Source organism: Oreochromis aureus, linkage group 23 (genome assembly GCF_013358895.1).
Source record: "Oreochromis aureus strain Israel breed Guangdong linkage group 23, ZZ_aureus, whole genome shotgun sequence".
Lineage (NCBI taxonomy): Eukaryota > Metazoa > Chordata > Actinopteri > Cichliformes > Cichlidae > Oreochromis > Oreochromis aureus.
In genome coordinates, this window is record NC_052963.1 from 32728244 (window position 1) to 32751204 (window position 22961).

At 40.3% G+C, this 22961-nt stretch overlaps 1 protein-coding gene across 1 annotated transcript; it reads left to right on the top strand.

Annotated features, from left to right (window-relative positions):
* The first annotated feature begins 119 nt into the window (after positions 1–119).
* espnla (espin like a) lies at positions 120–22939 on the top strand. The gene is made up of 11 exons (XM_031730557.2): positions 120–800; positions 2621–2811; positions 6184–6370; positions 6453–6635; positions 6738–6869; positions 17330–17491; positions 17582–17723; positions 17877–18049; positions 18159–18323; positions 19519–20471; positions 21882–22939. The coding sequence occupies exons 1-11, from the start codon at positions 507–509 to the stop codon at positions 22411–22413; spliced, it is 3114 nt and encodes a 1037-aa protein (XP_031586417.1). The 5' UTR covers positions 120–506; the 3' UTR covers positions 22414–22939.
* Positions 22940–22961: the final 22 nt, after the last annotated feature.

Here is a 22961-nt window from a genome sequence, read left to right on the forward strand (position 1 = left end):
AACGATGAAATGCTTTATGTGGGTTATAATATTCTACATGTACCAGCTGCTTAGTCGCCCTTCTCTTTGATTAATTTTTAAAATAGTTGTAAAAAATGACTCTCATTGTAATCCACCATGCCTTGGCTCGGACTTCTCCCATTACTTAAGTTTCCGTGCTGCCTCAGCTCCCCCATCTCCAGTGAAGTGTGTGTACATGTGCCAGCATATAGTCACTGCCACACAAAGAGAGAGCAGGAGGCCACGAGTGCTGCGCCTCCACCCGTCTTTCATTACCTTTCTTTCTCACCGGCTCTGACCCCCTCCTCTCTCCCCAACAGCTATGCTGGCCAGCTGGCTCCCGCTCGAGTGTCGCTTTCCTGGCTCAGGAGGAGCCAACAAGTACACGAGGGTTTTTTTTGTTATTGTGTGGGACTTTGTGCGTGTGAGATGGTGTTTTACTGGAAGGCAAAGAGCTCCAGGGAGCTTGTTCAGCCTGTGCCATAACCCACTGATAGCAGCGAGGCATGGTGCTTCATCAGACCATCCAGGCAGCTCGGGCGGGAGATCTTGCAGCCCTGAAGGAGCTCGCCTCTTCTGGTCACCTCTCTCCAGGCATCACTGATGCTCAAGGTGCTGGCCCGGTGCACCACGCAGCCAGGTGTGGACGCCTGGACTGCCTGCAGTTCCTGGTGAGCGAGCTTGGGCTTGGTGCTGATCCCCGGGCCTCGAACAGGGCCACACCAGCACATGATGCGGCAGCTACTGGCAACATCCGGGAGCTGCAGTGGCTTGTGCAAGAAGGAGGCTGCAACATTGAGGTAAATATATCCACTCATAGCAATCTTGGCACAAAAAGTGAGCGAGCGAAACCCATCCTGAGAGCTTAAGGAATTAACTTGACTTCCACTGGCTTGAGTACATTTATTAAAGTATTTCTTTCACAGGTAGTTATACCTGTAAAGCCTAAACCAAGAAGCAATTGTTAGAAAATTATTCTTTTTTTTTTTAAACTGCAGTGTTTATTGAACCCTTTGACCAATTACATTTATTAAAATTTTTTTTGGGGGGGGGGAAATCACAGTGATGATGTAGAGCTCTCAAAAACTCACTTGGCATTACAAGGTTATGATAAATTAACAAATTAATACGTAAATGATTAAAACATAATTTAAAGAACATGAAAATAATGACACATGCATATATGAAGAGATATCAGCTGAAGTGGAATAAGGGCCGGACTGTACTAGAGTGTAATACCAATTTTTACCACAAGATAGTGGAAGTATGTCATTTGAACCTTTATTTTAGGGGGTAAGTCACTTCCTGCAAAGGAAAGGAAAGGAAACCTCCTGAGACAATAAGAGTAAGGCTAAAAAGAAGTGTCAGCAGTTGAAAGAATAGCAGCAAAGATGCAGCAACCGATAAAAAAAAAAATAACAACAGCCATTGGAAAGACAAACTCTGTCCCCTGGTGGTGGAAGTTTTAGTTAAATTCTGTAGAAGGTGATTGCAAAATGTGAGAAATACATCATCATTTTATTCATTAAAGATTAAAATGAAGCTTTTAGTTTGGTTGGTTTAGCCTGGCCTTCCAAAATTAGGCCTGTCAGTTTGAGAGTTCTGTGTTTCAGGTATTTCAGTAAGCTAAATGTTTTCAGTATTTCTATACAAAATATTTTAAGTATTCCACTATTCCAAATTTCAGATTTTGTTTAAAACATAAACATGAAAGTAACAAAGGATGAAAATGAACTGACTATGATGATTTAATTGTTAGTTGTTGTTTATTAAAGTATTACACAGTCATCAATTCATCTCAACTTTGGTTAATTGTATTTTAGAAGACGTATCATACAAGGATGGTCTGATTTGTTTTAAATAAAAAGGCAGTAACTGAAAACTATAATTAATGGAATTAGAAGACTTTAGAATATCTGTTATGCGCAAAAGAAGCAGAATAGGAATAATAAAGGAATAATAAACACACATTAAAAACATACTCCTAATGACTCCACTTGGTCATTTTAGCCATTAAAATCATTTTGTTCCTTGAGGGTCGAAAAATAAAGGAAAAAAAAGTAATAACAGTAACAGCATAGGGAAAGAAATTAATTACAGTAGTTAAAGTAGTTAAAAAAATTCTCTAAAAGCTTAAACCTATTCTGATGTATTACTGACTGATTACATCATATGGTTTTGACTTAGCTGACATCCATTATGGTAATGTATCACATGTCCCGTAATTATGCCCAGATGGTTGCAGGATGTATAACAGAGTAAAAGCAGAGTAAAGTTTATTTACATTGTTTTTCAAAACTGAATGTGCAAGATCTGATTTTTAAGCTTCTATTTTACTTACTGATTATTGGAAATCTCTTAGATAAGAATCTTTTCATATAAAAAACAGAAAGCGTTTACTGTTCAGTCTAAGGAGCTCGGAAAGAAAGAGACTTAGGCTACAATGACCTGGATGACTGAGAACCTGCGCACACACAATTACTCTTTACTTGTTTTATGTTACTTCATTTTTTTTAATCTGTTGCAAAAATGATAGTCAAAGATTATTTACCTCCCATGAGCCTGTAGAGGAGCAGGACTTCAGTTTTTGTCCACATCAGATCTCTGCGAATGTTTCCAGGATAGAGATGCTGCCGGTGCCACAGCCCTTCACCTCGCGGCTCGGTTTAGTTGTGCGGAGGTCATTAAGTGGCTGCTTTCTGTTGGTGGTGTGGCCAAGGTGGAGACAAACTGTGGAGCTGTGCCTGCTCACTATGCCGCAGCCAACGGGGACCTCACCTGTCTGAAACTGCTCATTCAGGAAGCACCTGGGTGAGTTCATGGCCCTCATTTCACTTCCTAATATTACAGGCTCTGTTTGCCTGCCTGGGGTTGTTTGTACAAAGATAATCATCTGCATCCACACTTTTCAAAGCCATCCAGTGGGCCGAATTGGACCCTCCTACTACATTAATATTAACTGACTTTGCGTTTCCATTTTTCCATTTGTTTTTGGATAGTAAGTATTTAGTTTTTGGAAGTATTTGCAAAGAGTTGCAAGTTTGTGAAACTTCAAGTAACGCTGTTAGGAAGAAATTTAAAATGTTAAAATAAAAATGTTAGAAATGTTAAACTTTAGAATAATTTTTGATGATACTTTTGATTTGCTTTATTTTCCATAGCACTATAGTAACTGACGGACCCCCCAAAAAACATGAAAGTATCTCTATAAGCTATAGTATACCTTGAGAACAAAGGAATATCATGTAAAATTCTGTATTAATATCTGTAAAAAACAAGGAATTAAACCAGCAAGCTTATAAAGGCCAAACATCTCTTCTACCACCTGAGCCGCTGCTATTGGAAGTTCTTAAACACTGATTAAGTGCAAGTTTAAAAAGTGGTGTTCCAGACTCATTCTTGTATCAGGCAGATATTAAATTTAGAAACTTTTGCTCTTATAAAGCAATGAAAACACTACTTCTCTTTGCCACTGAGCGATCGCCACAGACCTATAAGCATACTGTCCACATAAAATGATGTTAGCAGTTATACGATGACCAGAGACCGTGGAACAACAGTCATAAAGTGAGCGGGTCCTAAGTTAAACTTTTTTCAGCTGTGAGTGATGCAGCTTCCAGTGGAAGTGAAGGATACTGTTGATTGACATGTGACAGCGTTGGTTACCTTTGCAACTAGAGCTTAAACTGTCCAGCAGTGACCAACTGTTAACTACACAACAACTACACAGCAATGCATGAATGATTTTCTTTATGCACAGAACTACCCATAAGGAGTCCTAACAGCACTTGGGAACAGAGCCTAAAAAAGCCTAAAAAAGGCAGGCGTTAGCCTGCATCATGCCTCCATTAAGAAGAAAAAGTATTAGTAGACATTATGAGCAACTAATCTCAATCTGTCAAACATTTCATTTCAGTTTGTAAAGTTTCTTTTTTTTTGTCCTTGGCAGTGAAGTAATATTTTTCACTGCCTATCCTCATTTATTTAACCTTCATGAAACAACATGAAGGACATCTTAAGAACATGCTGGGCAAAAGAATCTACAATGAACTTTTTGTGGTCCATCTTCACGATGTTGTCGTTTCAGATGCATGTCAGCAACATCCACAATCACATTATTTAGCAGTCTGCTGTAAGTGTAGTTCTCTGAGAACTGCTGTTCTCTTTTCTAAAGATAAATTCTCCATCGCATCTTTTTTTTTTACCTCATGATATGTTATCCATTAAGATGGATAAGACAAAGGTAATGGGATAAGACAAAGATGATTTTAGGTATATTTTGTACTGTTTCACTGCAGCCCTAGATGGCAGATTAGTTCTTGGAGGAACTTACCTTGCACTGGTGTTTAAGAGTGATGTCCCACTAGATCTTACACTGACTCACTTCCAAACCCTTAAAAAAATTTCTTATCAATGACTATCTCTGTCACCAGAAAACAAAGTAACATTAAAATACTGGATAAAAAGTATTATTATTATTACTAGTATTGCACTATTATTTCTCTTTAGTGTAATAAAGTTGGTGCAGAAATTCGTAGTTCCCAGATTATGGCTCCAACTGCTGTTGGTCTGACTTTTCCTCTACCGCCACCGCGAGACCGACATTTGTTGTCTGCATCCCCACAGAATTATCCTCAAAGGCGCTGGAGGGTCAGTCCAAAACACTTTGGTGACTTTTCTGCCATCATCTGGTCAAGTTTGATGTTTGTTTTAAGTTCAGGAGATTTTGACCAAGCTCGTGATCTTGTCAGCAGCCAGTCTTTTACTCCACAGTTTTATACCTGTTCTTGAAATACTGATTTCATACACATGCTAAAGGACATAAGGTCAAGTGTAGCAAAAAAAAAGTCATTACCACTCCAAATGACACTTTGGTTGATAAAACCAAACTTTTCAAACAAAAATAGAATTAGATATGATAACACAGGGAAACAGGTTCTAATAGAAAAGGAAGAAGTTAGTTCAGTCATCTGTGATTCTTAATAAGGATAACTTTTTCGATTTTGGCATGAGGTCACATTTACAGAGATCTGAGATGATTAAAGGATGTACAGTATTGGGTTTCATTCATCAAAAGGAACAAGTAAATAAACATAAGCACCAGCCCTCACTTCTTCCTCCAATTAAACTTTTCCATCTCCTAAACCCGAGACAGCGGCACAGATAATGGTGCGTGTGGCTCTTCCTGCCTTATCCTCTTGTTACAATAGAGTCTGACTGTAATTTGCATGATGCATGGCAGAGTTTAGAGCATCACAAGTAACCATCAGTGACCTGTGAATAATACATGGCTACATGCTGTCCATCACGTTCGGCCTGCAGTTGTTAAAGAGCTGTGTGCACACCAGTGGAAACGCTGCTTTGAGGTCCAAAAAAGGTTGAAATTTAGGATGAAATTTCCCCTGTGATATAATTTTACCATTATTGCTCATATTAGATTTTTGCATAATTTCCACATCGATGTCCAGTGTGATGTGTATCCATAGATACATGTATGGTGTTATTTTTAATATGTTTTAGTCACATTCAGCAACTAAATATTTATTTAATCATTTCCAGTTATAAAAAAGTACTTCAATTATCTATGCTTACATATTTCATTAGCCCTGTCACAGGGCTAACACACAGGGACAGACAACCATTCTCGCTCACGTTCACACCCGCATTCACACCTAATTAATGTGAATGAAAATTCATTCATTTGGTCAAACCAAATAAAAATAAAAACGGATGAAATTACAAGCCATAACCTCTATTTAACTTGTATATTTAATGAGAAAATGCTCACATTTAAAAAGCTGAAACGGTACAACTCTGATATTTTAGTGGAGTAGTTTTTTTTGTAGTTTTTTCAGATATTTTATTAATGCATCTGTGTAACTGTGGTAACTCTAACTAATATGATACAACTAAATGATTTGTCCACCGGAACAAAAATTGGAACTAGACTTATAAAAGAGACAAAAATGAACTATTAAAATAAAAATAAAAAGGATATGTCCTTAGTTTTAGTCACTGACAGTGGTTAAATTTGCCATACCAACAAACAAGCGAAGGCTTTGGTGCATATTTTTAAAGAGACTGGTTATTTCCATGGCCTTAAGTGTTGGATCTGTAGTGGAATATCTCTTTTTAACTTCTTAAATCTGCCTGTGCTAACCTCCATCACCTGTTTGTGCACAGGTGTGTGAACCACCAGACGGCTACCGGTGCTACCCCGCTGTACCTGGCCTGCCAGGAAGGGCACCTGCATGTTGTCGAGTACCTTGTGAAGGACTGCGGGGCTGACGTGCACCTGAGGGCCTATGATGGCATGACCTGCCTGCATGCTGCTGCTCACATGGGCCACCAAACTGTGGCGTTGTGGCTGGTCAGTGAAGAACCATAAATCTATGAAGATGTTTCGTACATTTGGTGCTTTCTTTGATCCGTATTTAATGAACTCTGAACAGGTGACCTGCACTGATATCAACCTGTCCTGTCAGGACATAGATGGAGCGACTGCTCTGCACTTTGCTGCCAGCAGGGGACACTATTGCATCTTGGAGAAGCTGCTACACATGGGTTCAAAGGTCATGAAAGATTACTGGGGAGGGACCCCACTTCATGATGCTGCAGAGAATGGAGAGCTGGAGGTTAGAGCTAAGTTATTTCCACATTGTTTATATCTTATGTTTTGTGTTATGCCTGAATAAACTCAGTTGTATTAATAAAACTTGTCTTGTTTGATCTCTCAGTGCTGTAAGATCCTGCTGGCCCATCAAGCCAACCCCTCAGATCAAGATATTGATGGGTTCACAGCAGCAGATTTGGCAGAGTACAACGGACACGCTGAATGTGCCAGATATCTCCGTGCCATGGAGAGAAACGTAAGCTGTTTGTCACCTGCAGTATATTTTATTTTGCACGTTTTCCCTTGTTTGTCTCCTCTCTTTGTGTCGCGGCACAGCTGTTTGCCTTGGCATGAAAATCAAAGCTCGAGTACGGTCAAACATCTGGAAGATCTTGGAAGCTCAGTGAATCATTTTCTTAATTTGTAACATGTATTTCATTCAGGTCAAGCCTATCATTCTCCTGAGCTGTTCTCTTCCACTCAGCCTGATTACATTGCTCTCAGTTCAAGAGGTCTGAGAAAGTGGAGGATGAAGGCTTTAGGGCATTACAGGAGATGATGGCGTGAGTACTGTGGCGGGGGGGGGGAGAGATTCTTCTTTCTCTGTTTTCCACAGATGAGTCTGTCAGGCTAGCTCTTTTGGTTCCTGTGGAAAGCACAGCACTCCTTAATGCGATTGATCAATATTTTAGAGCTGACACCTTGTTTTTGCTGGTGTTGCCTGTTCAAGTCAGAGGTCACTGCGGGAAGCACTTACCTGCATTAGGGTTAATCAACTCAGGATAGTTTGATGTAAGTCATTCCTCCTGACCTGCACAGAATCAGGTGATTTTTTTGTAAAATAACTTTGGTATATTTCATGAAGACATGCACAATTTGAGTTACTGACCCATAACGTCACATGGGTAGGCTGAAATTTCATAGCTTTTAATTTGCATTCTTTAATTCACAATTCATTTTAATTCAGTTTTATTTATACAGCGCCAAATCACAACACTTGCCCCAAGGTTCTTTATATTGTAAGGTATATACATAATATATAGGGAAGGGAAAAACTCCCTTTTAACGAGAAGAAACCTCCAGCAGAACCAGGCTCAGAGCGGGGTGGCCATCTGCTATGACTGGTTTGGGTGAGGGAAGGAAGACAGGACAAAAACACGCTGTGGAAGAAAGCATAAGAAGATCCTTTGTAACCTTCACTAAAGCTGTTTCTGTACTGTGGAGAGCTCTGAAACCTGACTGAAACTCTTCAAATAAGAAAGTACAGAGGATATCCATGTGAAGTGCTGCTTAAACTGAATCCAAATAAATTTTAGACCCACTCTAAGTGTCTAAAACCGAGATCTCATCTTTCTTCTAGTTCTGGGCATCAGTATGATAGGATCTTATCATAGTTTGAGTAAACTCCACTAATTTGATGTCTGTGAATTAGAGAAACAGAAAAAAAGTTTGTACTCGGGATGTTTGATTTGATTTCGGATAATTCAGTGGAGAAAACTTCATTGCATTTTGGTAAACCTTCAATGGTCACGTCACCTTCTGGGACAGGTGGCTGTTCTGACCAGGTTCTAGAATGATGGTCTCCTTTTTGCTTACATTTTGATACCAGGCTCATCTTCTTGTTGTGATTCCTTCTGCCCTCCTTTCTTTACAAAAGTTCCATAATAATAAGGATTACAGCTGATGCTGAAACGTGAGCTCGTGGAGTTGATGTTAAATAGGAAACAGAGAATCAGGCTAAATGAAAGAGCCTATGGGGACCACTCTGTCAGCAGACTTGTTGAACGTTAAAGCCTCACAGCTGTCCACCTGCAGCCTGCTGTAGTTGTTTTCCTTCACCACTCCTCACTTGCTGCCTATAACGCAGGCTGCACAGGGACGCACACAGAGTAACCAAAGCTGTCGGCCAATAGGATCCATGAATAAGTCAGCGGAGAAGAGCAGCACTCATACATGAAGAGGATGATGATAGTGAAGTAGTGAGGCGTGACTGCCGAGCTCCTCTTAAGAAATAATCCTCCCATGAACAAAGGGAAGCTAATTAGCGCAGGGCTGCTGTGGCGTCCGACGCAGCCCGAGCCACCGCCAGCTAAGGGCCTATCAGTTACTTCTCTCCAGCGGCTCAGGTGGAGGGCCCGCGGGTGAAAATGCTGAGCCCGTTATGGGATCCACAAGCTTAAGTTTCAGCGTTTTCACCATTCTGATGCCTGGAGCCGGCAACTCTATCCCTTTGTGGAGCTGGAGAGCAGGATGTCATTGGCATCAAACACACATTTGACTGTCAGTCATGTTTTTTTCCAGAGGCTTGGAAGTGCTATGATTGTCACCTCTGGATGCTGTGTGATGATGGTAGCAGACTGAATGGTATATCGTGTTTCTTGGCACTTTATGAATTGGATACACTAACAGAGACTCAGTGTGAAGTAAAAGGTCATCTGACAGACAACCGACCAAACAGTCGCTCGATTTAAATCTTTATAACATTTACAGGATAGAATATGTAATTGTTTAAATCCAGCTGTGCCAGAGATAAGGTGTGCAGGTAGACGTGCCTTAATTACATTTCTGGTGGTGTTTCACGTTTGTAACGTAGATCGCGGGTTTCAGCGGTTCTTAAGTGTCAGTCGGATAATCTCATTTCCGAGAAGTGACCTGAATGTAGCGGGACAGTGACCGGAGAGAGCTGCAGATCTGGACTCGCTGCCATGTTTGGATCACTCACAGCGAGGTCAGACTCGTTCAGCGCTGTCATCTACTCTTCCCTCATCTCGCATCTCAGCAACAGCTGCAATCAAATAAACAGTGTGCGGTGTGAGGTTTACTTCACACACACGCAAACACACACACACACACACAGGGCGATCAGGCCAAAGATACTGGTGTTTGAGATTTTTGTTATTATTTTTAGAAATCTTGGAAAGAGGATTCATCAGTCATCGCTTTGGTTTTTAAGACACACGTCTAAAGTTTTAAATTTCTTTTGAGAAATAAAACACATGTAATCTAATAACTTTAAAGAGAATTTAATGAATTTTGTTGCGCTTGTCACATTTTCAGAAAACAAAACCTTTATCCTCTTGCGCAACAGAGCTGTGAATCATTCTGACTCACAATGTTTAGGTGCAAAATGTGATATTTATTAGGAAACTAGTGCAGAGATATTTGTGCTGAACACATTTAACCTACCGGAGCAGCTCAGTCATGGAAGTCCATGCAATGAAGCTCCTGGTGCACAGTTTTTGTTCTGATGTTAATGCCAGAGAGCACTGCAGTTACTGAATCTCAGCACTAAATTACCCCTGCTCTGTGACTCACATGGACACTTCATGGCTGAACTGCTGTGGTTCTTGTTCGTAAAGCCAGACTACATTACCAGGTGCTTCATTTTATACATCAATGGGCTAAAGAGATGTGGCCCGATACCTTTTGTCAGTATATAGTGTATCACTCACTATATCCTGTGTACCATGATTTTCTTTTGTTCTCTGGTTTTAGACTGTAAAAAAATTTTGAACCCTGAATTTATTTTTCAGTTTTATGTGCGCTTTCCTATACGCTATAAAAGGTGCTATATGGGACATTTTGCTGGCTAGTTTTGGGTCCACGGGCGCCTTCAGAGCAGTGGTTCTCAACATTTGGAGGGCCTGATACCCCTTAGAGAAGGATGCCATCGTAGTCCCGGAGTGTAAAAATATTGTTGTTTTGTTATATCCCTTTTTTGTCATGGAGCAGACTATGAGATCGGTATGATTGAGCCGTCACTCACAACTTCTTTCAGTGTGATTGGTTACTGACGTGAAGGTCTATGTTTTAACTAAGTAGTTTCTTTGTACCCAATTTAAAGTGAGAGAAAGAAAAACACAACATTAAGTAGAAAAAAGGCAAAACCAATTCCAATTAGAAGTTCTATAAACTGCATCAGCTTTATGTCTGTGATGTAAGGAACAGAAATAAGCATCGGTATCCTGGATGTACTTCAAACATACATTTTTGAGTAAACTTATATATTGTGTCATATTGTGATGACCAAGTTACAGCATATGAAAGGTGTAATTTCTTCCCTACATTTTGATACCATGTTCACCTTCTAGCTGTGATTCCTTCTGAGTCAAAATAATTTTCTAATGTAGTCACATCTGTGTTCACGTGTGATACTTTGAAATATAATGAAGCTGTACAGAGGAAAGTCGGCTGAGTCTGAGGGGTTCGGGTGGGAGCGCTCTTGATTGATGAATGAGCTGTTCTACTCAATAGTCCCAGGTGGAAAAACAAAATCACCTGATTACCCACGCGCATGTCTCTTCTCCAGGTGCTTTGACAAGTCTTCCGCTGATACCTCCCTGCGTGTAACAGCATGACCGCTGGTTTGTCAATGCATTAGTGACATTACCGGCCATCCTATCCGGTCCCTCAATTATTAACAGCATTCTCCGATCAGAGTTTATTGTTTATTACCTGGCGGCCCTTGGCCACTGTTAAGAGACGCTGATGATGGTGTCAAACAAGTGGACGGTGATCTTAAGATAGCACGCCCCAATACCTGGCCGCACAAGTCGGTGTCAGTCATACCACGAAGTGTGCGCCGGGAGAACTGCTCAAGGTCAAGGTTGGTGAGCTTTAGTTTGGTCTGTTTGTCAAAGTGCAATAGTTTTTGTTATTGTGCTCATGTGATTTTTTTTGTGCGTGTAAACTGTATGAGTGGTGATCTTTAATGTTATGTGCTTCTGTCTTTGTTGCTCTGTGCCAAGGACTACAGTTGAAAAGCCTCTGTAGTTAAATTTGGGCACATTTACACGATGGACCCAAGTGCTCGTTAATTAATGAGCATTGTCCCTCAACATATTATAAACTCTCTTTCTTGTTTTTATACTCGCGCCTTATTTTTCTTTGAGCTGAAGAAAGTGAGCGGACAGGCTGAGTAATTACTTTTGTGAAATGAATGGAAAGTTTTGTATGTTCTGTTTGAGAGGCCCAAACTGGCAGATGTTTTGGCAGCATTTTGCCTATTTTCTGATCAGTTATAGCCTGTTACGGTTAGGCATGAGTAACGCTCCAGGCTCATGACCTTACTTTATTTTGTCATTGTTGATTTTTGCAAATTGGATGTGTTTTCTTTAATCTTGCAGTTTCCAGACATGTCCAATAGTAGTTACAATATTTCAGCACTAAGTAGACAAATACTTTCAGTTATTACTTTTGTAGCTGCAGCAGATGCAAAAAAAAAGAAAAAGAAATGCTGTAGATGTTCCCAAAAACAGCATATCTGTCAGTTGGTAGTCTCGCAAGCATTTACCTCCATGGAGGAAACCTGAGAGTATATTGCCATGTGAGTGGACATGTATTTACACTATAGTGGTCTGTGTATAATGTGCAGCCGCTGTATACATTCCCTGTTGCAATTTATCACTGTGAATATTTCACGTGGAAGCAGGTTGTTTGAATGATTGATTCCAGAGTGCAGAATTACAAGACATGTTTCTTAAACACAAACTGTGTTTCTGAAATAATTAAACTCTCCCGTGGTTCGACCCACAGGGACCGCAGATTACTGGAGCTGCATGTCTGACAATGAGACAGCATTGAGTAGCTGTTTCTTAACTCCCTGGCTCCTAATCTGTAGCGATCAGAGCCTTTGTGGTCTTCGACAGAAAGGAGAGCAGATCCAGGCCAAAAGCAGGGTTAGGCTATCTGTATCTGCGTGGCAGTAGTGATGGGGGTGTGATGAAAACCAAATGCTCTCTGGCCACTGCATCTAATTAAACACACACATGCAGGGTTCATCGTAGTTTTTAGGACACTGAACTGTTACGAAAAGGGTCACAAAGGAATCGGGCTCCCCCTTCCCATTTCCCAGCCCGCTTGTTGTTTATCTATTTATGGATTGCACAACTTCTGGGAAGATTATTCCTCCGCCCGAGCGGTGTCACAGCATATTTCGTGTTGCTCGACATCAAAGTGCCGCGTGAGAGGAAATGGCACGGACCACCTCATGGACGTAAAGCACAACAGCGTGCAGCAACATATTAGGCCTGCCTTTGAAGTTTTGGCTACTAATAATGTCCTCTGAGAGGTGAATTTGATATGTATTCTGTATGGAGTGCATTAGGACAATGCAGGTTCATTAAAGGGGACCTAAATGCTTCCATACATCCGACAGCCTGCCTGGAGCGGTGTGAAATGCTGCCACCTATTCAGCCGTGCATGTGCTTGTTTTCTTCTTCGGTTTGGTGCGAGTCTTCAGGCTGTGAAATGTTTCATGTGCTCATTTGTACATCATAATCAGAAACTTCCTTTTTTATTCTAATTAAAACTCTAGCAGACTTATATCCTTGATAGCCTGTAAAAAAACAACAAACAAAAAAAAAAACAAAAACAACCATATTTAACCTAAAACAACTGACTTTTTGACACTTTCTGGCACAGAATCTGCTCCCATATTGAAATGATCTCGTGTGACTGATTACACTGCCTGAATCTACATTTTTATTACTTTAAAGGCTCCCAAAACCTGCTGTAATCTGGGATTTCCTGTTTGTGCCTAAACTTGACATATTTACCTCTTAAGTGCTATATATTACGATATGGACAAAAGTATTGGGCCACACCTCTTAATCTTTGAATTCAGCCGCATTGCCACAGGTGTATAAAATCAAGCACGCAGCCATCCAATCTGCCTGTACAAACATTTGGGTCGTTGTAAAGAGCTCACTGAATTCAAGCATGGTGCTGTAATTGTGCTGAGGCACATAGAGGGTAAAAGTTGCCAGTGCTCTTCTGACTCAATAACTGTTCCATAACTGTTCCAGACTTCCAAACCTCCTCTGGCATTAACGTCAGCATAAAAACAGTGTACAAAGAGCTCCTGCAGGGGTAATGGAGGTGATGTAGCATAGGTCCCCAGTACTTTTGTCCATATAGTGTGTGATTTAAGAACAAATTGAAAGGGGAAAAGATGTTTTTCAGGTGTGTTTTTTCTATCTGCAAATGATGACTGGAGACTGTCGTAAATGTAAGACTTGACTATACTAACAAAGAGAAGAAATTATGTCCTCTCTGTGGTTGGTTTGATGTACTCCTGTTAACTAAGATTAAAGACTAAAGTGGTACTTTACACACAACTATCACACAGAAGTAATAACAAAAGCAGTCTGAGACTGCATAGCTGAGACTTCCCTCCACATCATGGATGAAACAAGTCCCTGGATCCAGTTGGTGTCATTTTGTTGTGAACATCAAGGCCATTTCCCCCAGCTTTTCCTCTTTCAGTTTAAGATATACTTTATCTATCTTAAAAGTTGAGAAATTACAAAAAAACAACCTAAAACAAAATGAAATAAAGTCTTTTTTTTAACAGTTTGTCTAGTTCAGGGGGCTCGTGTGGCACTGAATCCTATCCCAGCTGTCACTTGGGGAAAAGCAGTCATACATTACATTCATACCTACGGCCAATTTAGAATCAGCAACCTGACTGAACACGCCTGTCTCTGGACTGTGGGAGGAAGCCAGAATAGCAACAAAGACCCCAAGCAGACACAGAGAGCCATCTCCACGTAACATAGGTCAACAAATTCAATAAAGCAAAATGACTTCCTAATTATTGTGAAAACGAGCACAGCAAATGTGAGGTGAAATTAAGGTGGCTCAGTGTACACACACGGTCAAGTGTAGAGGACAGTCCACACTAAAATGTGTATGTTGGTACGTGTTTGTGAAGATATGATGCAGAAAGTACAATTTTGCCTCATTTCGCAATATTAAAAAATCCTTGCAAAAATTCCTGGATTGAGATCAACTCCAAAAGTGAATTACTTCTAAGTTGGGCAAAGCTCCATTTCTATTAAAGTTCTCACGCAAAAGTTCTGTGTGTAACTTTTTAAGTTAGGCAGTCTGAACCAATCACATAACCTCCTTGATGGAGATCTCTTTTCATCTGTTTCTGTGGTGTTCGCTCAAACGAAATCTGACTCCATAATGAGGTCACACGTAACTAGACAAACCAGGCTCGTTGCATGAAAAGCACTTGTGACGTCATGCAACGGCCACCAAACTGCAGTTCAGTGTGATGGAGGGAAACCTGCAGCAATTCAGGTGAGGTGAAGAGAGAAGTGTCTGAAAATGGATCATATTACAGCAGGCGTGATGTCACCTGATTTAGATGACAGGAAAGATATAAAGCAGTAAGCACTTCTTCTTTGATCCTCATCCTTTTCTAAGACAAAAATGTGAGTGTTTAAAAAGGAACTCTGACTGAGCACATGTCTTATTTTATTAACATTAACATCAGTAATTTCAAATTAATACTAATCAAACTCTGTATGTATCTCGGTTTTTATAAAAGTAGGAAAATAATTTCAATCAAAGGCCGCTGTTGTCATTCATGGAGTCTGGGCAGTGGCAGACGTCAGAGGTAAATAAAATGTACATAAACAAATGTTTGCTGTAAAGAAGTCAGCGTGTGGATCAAATGTTCATTTTTACAGTGTCCAATAAAAGTATTTTCACATGATAACATCAATAACCAGCATATAGTCCTCCTCCATTTTTTATTATTCAAGTCAGTTTCATGCTCACACATGTAAGCATGGTTCATAATTACAGGCTCAATACAATGGCCAGCGTACAGCTGCATCCAGCCGAATAGCTACATCGGTCTTAGCTGGATACGCTGATTGACGGGTGCTTCCTCTGTGATCAGGGTCAGAACTTTTGGGTCATTTTCAGAGCTGATAGTTTATTGCTTAGCTAGAGAGCATCTATGTTTTCCTGTCTTTCACAACTCTTAAAGCATTTTCACTCAATATCTAAGGGCGTTTGTATGGTTCGTGGGAGAAAATTATCGTCACGGTGTGTAGCTTTAGTCATTGCTTATAACCAGCAGCATTTATGAGCCATAAATAAGTAAATCAAACACATCAGGAGGGAAGTGCCGAAAACACAGCTGCAGCTCTTTTGGAAGTTTCCCGCTCCTTTCCCCTCTTCTTATCGACAGTAAAGCTGAACAACATTGTTTCACTTGTTTCCTTTTGATGGGAAATTACAACCAAAAGCAGCACAGTGTGCTTTTTTCGTTTCTTTTTTTTTTCATTATTCAGAAACTGTGAGCCGTTTGAAATGACGACAGCTTTGGAAACCATTGCACACACAAAGGAATGAAGGCCTTCCTGAGTCAAAACATGCATTAAACATTTAGGGATTTTAAAATCATGAAAAAGTGTGCTTCAACTGGAAAGAAATTTGGAGCATATTAAGGCCAGCACGTTGTAATAATAAGGGTTCATTTGACCTGTAAGTAATGTATAATAACATTGATAGCACTGTCAAGCTAAAAATCACAAAGTCTTCATAGCAAAATACTAAAAAGTTACCCAAAAGCAAGTTTTAAATGTTTTTAAAAGACACAGCTGAGTCCACAGATCTCAGGCTCAGACGGAGAGAGGTTCAGAGTATGGGGGCTACTGTTGCAAAAGCTCTGTCTCCTTTAATTATTAGCTGGCAGGCCGTAATCACATGACCCTAGGGACCCGCTGGTGATGTATGGATTTAACAGTTATCTGATGCATACCAGTCTCTAAAAGCCAAAACCAGAATCTTAAAATGAATCCTAAAGTCAGTGGAGAACCAGTGCTGCAGAATTAACCATGGTGTGACATGTGAACAGCTAGAACTGCAGGAGGTAACGGTAACGATGAGTCATTTAAAATCCTAGCAATCCAATTGCAATGAAATGAAGGCTTGAATAGCATTACCCAATTCAGAGTGTAACACAATAGACCTCAACTTGGCAAGCAAGGTAAAAGCTGTAACAGCGGTCACACCAAGCTTCCTGATTAACGGTTTAGCAAAAGTGGCAAGGGGAAATAGAATTTGCATTACAGTTTTTAACAGAGTCAAAGCACATATGTAAGATGTGTAACTGGGGCTTAAATGAGATACAAAACTGTATGCCATCTGTGTAGCAATGATAAGAAATGTCTTTAATAGTAATCAAAATGTGCTGAAGAGGGAGCAGCAGAAACAATAAAGGCCCCAAACAGGAGCCTTGCGGCACACAATAGGCAAAAGAAGTGAAGAGGACCTGGACTTAGAAACAGCCACAGAAAAGGAGCATTCAGAAAACTTGAAGAAAGATCAGACGTAAATAAAACATCTTGCAAATGAAAAACTTTTTGTGGTTTGTGACATATCTTATAAGTATGAACTAAATGTACAGAAGCGGCTAAAGGAAGCTGCATTTCTATAGGTGCAAGTATAAGGACAAACAAGTGCACCATTTTTGGGATTCAAAGGGGATTTTGATCTAACAGAAAGTTAATCAGAACAGTTATTTGATGGAAATCCTGCTATGCTTCCTTGTTGAAGGAACTTGTGTTTTCTTTTTTTTAATGACCCGTATTTTGAAGTTTGTGAATTTCTGTGTTTGGACCAAGAGGAGCAGTTAATTTTCGATTGTTTTTGGTGTTTGTTGTCTTATTTCTGTTTGTTTGTTTGTTTGTTCATTTTGCTTTTAATTATGAATAAATAAAAAATTTTTCATTTATTCAAACTGCTCAGGTGATCGGTGGAGGAGATGCTTTTTTATTGAACATATTCCACTTTTTTTTTTCCCTTTTTTTATCCTTATTACCTCTTTTTGTCACACTCTGTTTCCATGTCTTCCATGGTGATTATAATTATAGTGCAGTACAGTCTCATTCTAAATATTTTAAATGTTTGCAGGCCTACAGTGTAGATAAGCCCATTGAGGTTCCCACTCCAGCAGAGGAGGTGAAAGTAAAGCCAGCCCTGGTGTTGCCACACAGCAGGGAGGACTACTACGGGAGCCTGAGTGACACATGCACAGACAGTCACAGCAGTAACTCACACATGGACAGTTTAAAGGTAATCGCAGTTTAGTTGTTTTAAGATGTTTTCTGTTCTTTCGTGGTTTCTTAGAGCATGCCAGTGAGTCTTTTTCTTTGTTTACAATAGCAGCCTGAGAATGAGGAGCCTCCACAAGCAAGATGCCCTCAGTCCCTGCTTGCACCTTCTTTACCTTCTGGTTCATCTACACCTGCCCAGCCTCAGAGGACTGCCGTCAGTAGAATAGAGCAGGTTCAAATTGCAACATCTGGTGAGAGAAACATCTGTGGAGCTTATTTAATTGCTCTTATTGCAGAGCAAGGCAACAATTTATTGCACAATTTCATGGTAACAGTGAGTCATTTCAAATATTAATCTGCTTTAAAATGACTGGGAAAATGACTGCTCATGATTTGTACTGCAGTTATTAGAGGTTTCAATCAACCCAAGGCCGCTGGGAGTGAGAGAACTGTCTGTACTGATAAGACAATGTTGCCTGATGCAAACCTCCTGGCTGAAAGAAAACTTCTTGGCGACATGAAGTCCATTAAATCTTTGAAACAGTCAGGAATATCAGGAGTTTTCACTGGACAAGCGGTAAGTATTCTCAGCTTCCTTATTTTAAATATCCTGCCCTCAGATTCACTTCCTTTCTTTGGATAAAAAGCTGATAGCTAGAACACTGCTGCTTCATGTATCTCTGAAGAATAAGATGGTGGTCCTACCTACTGAGGAGGCCAACCTGTCAGACATTGATTATCTGGTGCCCACCCATGATGAGAGAGGCCGTCCCATAGCAGAATGGAAGAGGCAAGTCATGGTGAGACAGCTGCAGGCCAGGCTGCTGGATGAGGAGGATCAGAGGAGAAAGGTAATCTTGTTTGAAAGATGAATTAGGGCACAATTTAGTATTTTCAATCAAGAAGTCATTGCGTGCAAATCCAATCTTCAAGGTGCTGTTCATGTAGGACTAAATCAGAGAATTTCGGGAGTAAACCAAGATGTGACTTTTTAGACTAGCGGTTCCAGAGAAAAGGAAAATGTGCATGATTGCCATTTAATTGTTGGCTTTTAAGTAGAAACAAAAGACTGTAGCCCCAATCCAACCTTTTAAAAATTATCAAACAGTTAGTCGATAACACTTTAGCGTATGTCCTGTATTTAAAAAGTGTCCGTTTTTGCTTCTATAAATTTCTAATGGTAAATCCATGAAAGTCCTTTTAGATTATTAACAGTCATTCAGTTGTGTGGATCTTTACTTGTATGTATTAGATTCTTTATAAAATCCTTTGTGTTATAGGTTGGTATAAGTTGTGTTTAATGTTTCAGCTTCTGTAACAGGAAGTAACCCAATGGTTGGGTTGTAGGTACTCATGCACACACTTTCCCCATTTCTTTTACATTTAAATCCCAAAAGCAAAGGCCTTTCTGGTTTCTTGGAATAGTCATTTAAATATTAACAAATATTTAGGAAAATATTTGGAGTGTTTCTTGGAAAAGATGGAGCACATAAAATTAATATGTTCATTGACAGACAACTTTGAATTTTCGCCTGCTGGCCGAGCAAAAGAAGCAATCTCAGTAACACTTTTGGGTGGAGGAAGCTACGTTGGATTATTTTCTCGCATTGAAGACAAAACGGCTTTTACTCAAGAAATGACCACCACAATAATCCATAATAATCAACCGTAGTAAGGTCTGCTATTTGAGGTAAAGCCTAATTTAAACAAGACCTCTCCTAAACAAATGGTTACAGAGTCTAAACATAATGAGAAAAACAAAAATTGCAGCTCTTTCTTTGTGTTGCTTCTCTAAATCTGCATTACTGAAAATCTGAAAAACACTTGGAAATCCAGTCCCCATTTACTTTTAATTGCTCATAACAAATCACTGAACACATAGCACATTGTGAGTCAAGTCATATTTCTGAGGTTTGGATGAGGTCTGGGTTGCAGTTTTAATGTATCATTACTCTTTTTCTTGCATGCCAAAACCCTCTGAAATGTTTAAAAAACGTAAAAATTACATCCTGCGTGTTTATCTGGTGTTTGCCTCTTCTTTTACAGGAAAACGGGAACAGATTTGCCAAAGTCAGCTGGAGGTACTCCCAAGCCCACAATGCCATCCTGGGGCCCTCTGGTGAGCTGCTGACGGAGGGTGATCTCATCTATCTGGAGCAGCAGATTGCCAACGTCTCCATGCAGAGGAACTGTGAAGGCTACGAGTTGGAGTTGGCTCGTCTAGCTGAGGAGCTCAGGCACATCCTGCCGGCGCCCATAGTGAACATCACTGTCAACACGCAGTTTGGGAACTTGACAAATCAAGTTCCCTTACCTGTGTGGTGCGGCCGTATCTCGGGAATCGTAAAGAGCATGTCTCTACTCATGACTAACCTGACAGACCAGCCCTACTGCAAGATGCCCAACACAGAGCTTATCACAGTGTTTTCTCAGACGTCAGACAGAAAGAACTTCACTAGGGGACGCAGGGAGATGATCGAGGATGAAATCCATCAGTTTGGAGTGTCTGTGAGGACTCTGAAGTCAAATTTTGAAACGCAGAACTTGTCATTGTTAGCTGAACCTTCAGAAGCTCACATGTTAACCTCTTCCACACAGTTTGAGGCCCCAGAGTCAGGAAAGCAGGCTAAAGGGCTGAATCCAGCTGCAGAAACAGATCGAAACAGTGACTCTGGTATTCACTATGATGCAAATGTTCCTGATGTTCAAGAGACCATTAGCCTTAGAAAGGAGAGGATAGTTGTTCTGTTTTTAGGCCACTGGAAGAAATCTGCTTACACAGTGGCACTGAAGAGCAAGGATGCAGCAGAGAGGAAGATAAGTGGAGGAAACCCAGACATGGGTGACAGATCTGGTCGTAGGAGTAGCATCGAGAGTGCTCAGTCAGAGATGATGAACAGTTCCCTGGGACACTTCTTCAAGCAAAGAAGTGCTGTCAACAAGATGCTGGGAAACTGGAGAAAGATAATTTCCAGCGTCCCTTCAAGGCAGATAAGAAGGTAGGATGGGGTGACTTTTCCTTCCTATTAAAAACTGAAACTGTTCACATCTTTAAGTAACTGAAATCAGAGATTTGCGTGGATTTTTGTGTGTCAGATCATATTGTAATTTTTAGGACACCTCACATCAGAATCATGGAGTTAAGAACAATATCTGTTTTCTTTTAATGCATATATGCTGTTCCTCCATAGTAGAGGTTTATATATTTACCCAACATGCGAAAGGTCATTGGTTTGAGATCAGGAGGAGACACAAGTACCTTTAGGGTTGCATCGTAAAGATTTGCCAACTTAAAATATCCGTAGCTTCTGCTGTAGTGACCCCTTGTAAATAAGGGATCAGCTGAAAGAAGCTTTATACTGTATAAAAGATACACGAGAAGTATGGTTAACACTCAAGCAACCAAGCTATTTTAGCGACTAGAATCACAGAGGGGTTCATTATAACCCCATTATATGTTATATAGCAAAGTATAATGGGTGTGTGGGGGGGTAATTCTGTCTTGGGCAGGTCTGAGAACGAAGCTCGAGAGAGAACACCAAATGGCCAGGCCCTAGCCCAAGGGGTCAAATTGGGCCCAGCCCAAAGAGGCAAAATGGGCCAGCCTTCTTGTGGGCTCACCAGCTGCAAGAGATACCATAGTGGTTGGGTGCAATGTGTTTTGAGTGGCATTCAAGGGTGGAGGCCCTGGTGGAGGCCCTAGCGGTGGCCCTGGTGGTCTGTTCCTGGCTGTTTGATTCTGTCTGTTGAAACTAGCTCTTGGGACATGGATTGTCACCTCTCTGATGGGGAAGGAGTCTGATACATTGGGGTTTTCCCAACTGAGGTTGGAGAAGGTGGTCAAACATATCCCTTGGAGGTTCTTCCCTTTTCAGGGTTCTTCAGATATATGGGTTATCTGCCCCATTGCTGACAATAAGTCTGACTCATTTCCGTTAGGTGTTGGACTTTGCTAGGGATGCCCTTTGACACAATTCTGGAGTGATTCTCCCTGACCTGGAAATGTCTCACTGATTCCCTGGATAAGCTGGAGAAGGTAGCTGGTGAGAGGGCTGTCTGGGGCTTAGGTTCCCATCCCTTCCCCTGTCTCGACTTAAACTAAATTTAAGCCTGAAACCAACTAAAAAATATTTTTCAACATAAATACCAAATATCAGGCTTGGATTCTGCCTTTTTTCATTTATAGGAGAGTAAATCTGAATTAGAATATCTTATTAATCACTAAGCAAATTATGTCAAAACTGTGTCATTGAGTTTTGTACCAGTAGTCAGAAAATACATTATTAATTCTACATAATTACATAATTCTGGGCTTGGTAAACTATGGACATATTGTATCTGCTTGTTTATGCTTGATGAATGACAGATAGTCAAATACATTGTTGTGTAAACTGCAGTGTTATCAACAGGCTCCACAGGCAGAAAGCCCTCTACTCGCCAGAGCAGTTCTTACCCCGTCTGGATGGTGTTCCTGTAGAGTATGACAACCTGACCCTAGATCTCTTCATGCTGGGCTACTTTCACATCTTGGAGCTGGACCTGCCAGTCGATGAACGGAAAATGAGGCATCTTCTGTGCTTCGAGGTATTCGACCATGTGGGGAGCTTCCCCTGGGAGATGGTCAGGGACTTTCATAAGGCCGTCATTCAGGACATTGAGGCTGGGAACCGTGAGTGGAAGGACGGCTTTGAGGACATTAAAGTAAAGTTCTTTGGGAATACCATGAGTCAGCCTGAAAGCTCTACAGAAACAGTAAAACACAGCCTCCCAGAGGTTAGACAGGTCCCTAAAGTCATTGTGCAGACTCCTACGCCAGATGAGGGGACACTCTACACTGGAACTGACATTTCCAGTTTTAGTAATGAAGAAATTTGTAAATATATTGACCGTAGTTTTGCTTTTTGGAAAGAGAAAGAGGCAGAGATTTTTGATTTCGAGTAGTCACTTGTGTCATATTTCTAGATAACATCAGGGCTGGCTGTCAAACTAATTAATGAACTACACATTTCCATCATCAGTTATGAAGTAAAGTTGGCATAGATATCTTAAACCTAATTGTCGGAAGTCTTGTTTACTTACTGTTTCATCGTAAATTTCTTTGTCTGAATTATAATTTTGTTATTTTTTTTTACTGTTTATAAAAAATATATATGCTTTTAAGAGTAGAATATTTAGGTACCGTGGTAATAGTATTGAAACTCGGTCAAATAATTGTCAATATCATCAAGTTTCAGACGATACCCAGCCCTGTTAAAAAAGAGTGCTAAAAGTGTTTTTGTTCAGTTCTTTGTTAAGAGAGCATTTTCTGGTAAATATTTGCAACAAAGCCTCAGAGTGATCCATGATCTAAGAGAAACCAATTCTGACATTCTTACAAATAAATCTTAACATAGAGCTCAATTGATTTTCATTGTTTTCATATTAATTTCACTGATCTTATCCTTCATTAAAAATCTTACTTTTTAAATGGGTTTTTCTTATTTCTGGGA

Coding starts and splice junctions, on each gene's coding strand:
- espnla (XM_031730557.2), top strand. CDS start 507: ATGGTGCTTCATCAGACCATCCAGGCAGCTCGGGCGGGAGATCTTGCA. Junction 801..2,620: donor AAGGAGGCTGCAACATTGAG/GTAAATATATCC, acceptor GAATGTTTCCAG/GATAGAGATGCTGCCGGTGC. Junction 6,870..17,329: donor TCCGTGCCATGGAGAGAAAC/GTAAGCTGTTTG, acceptor AAATGTTTGCAG/GCCTACAGTGTAGATAAGCC.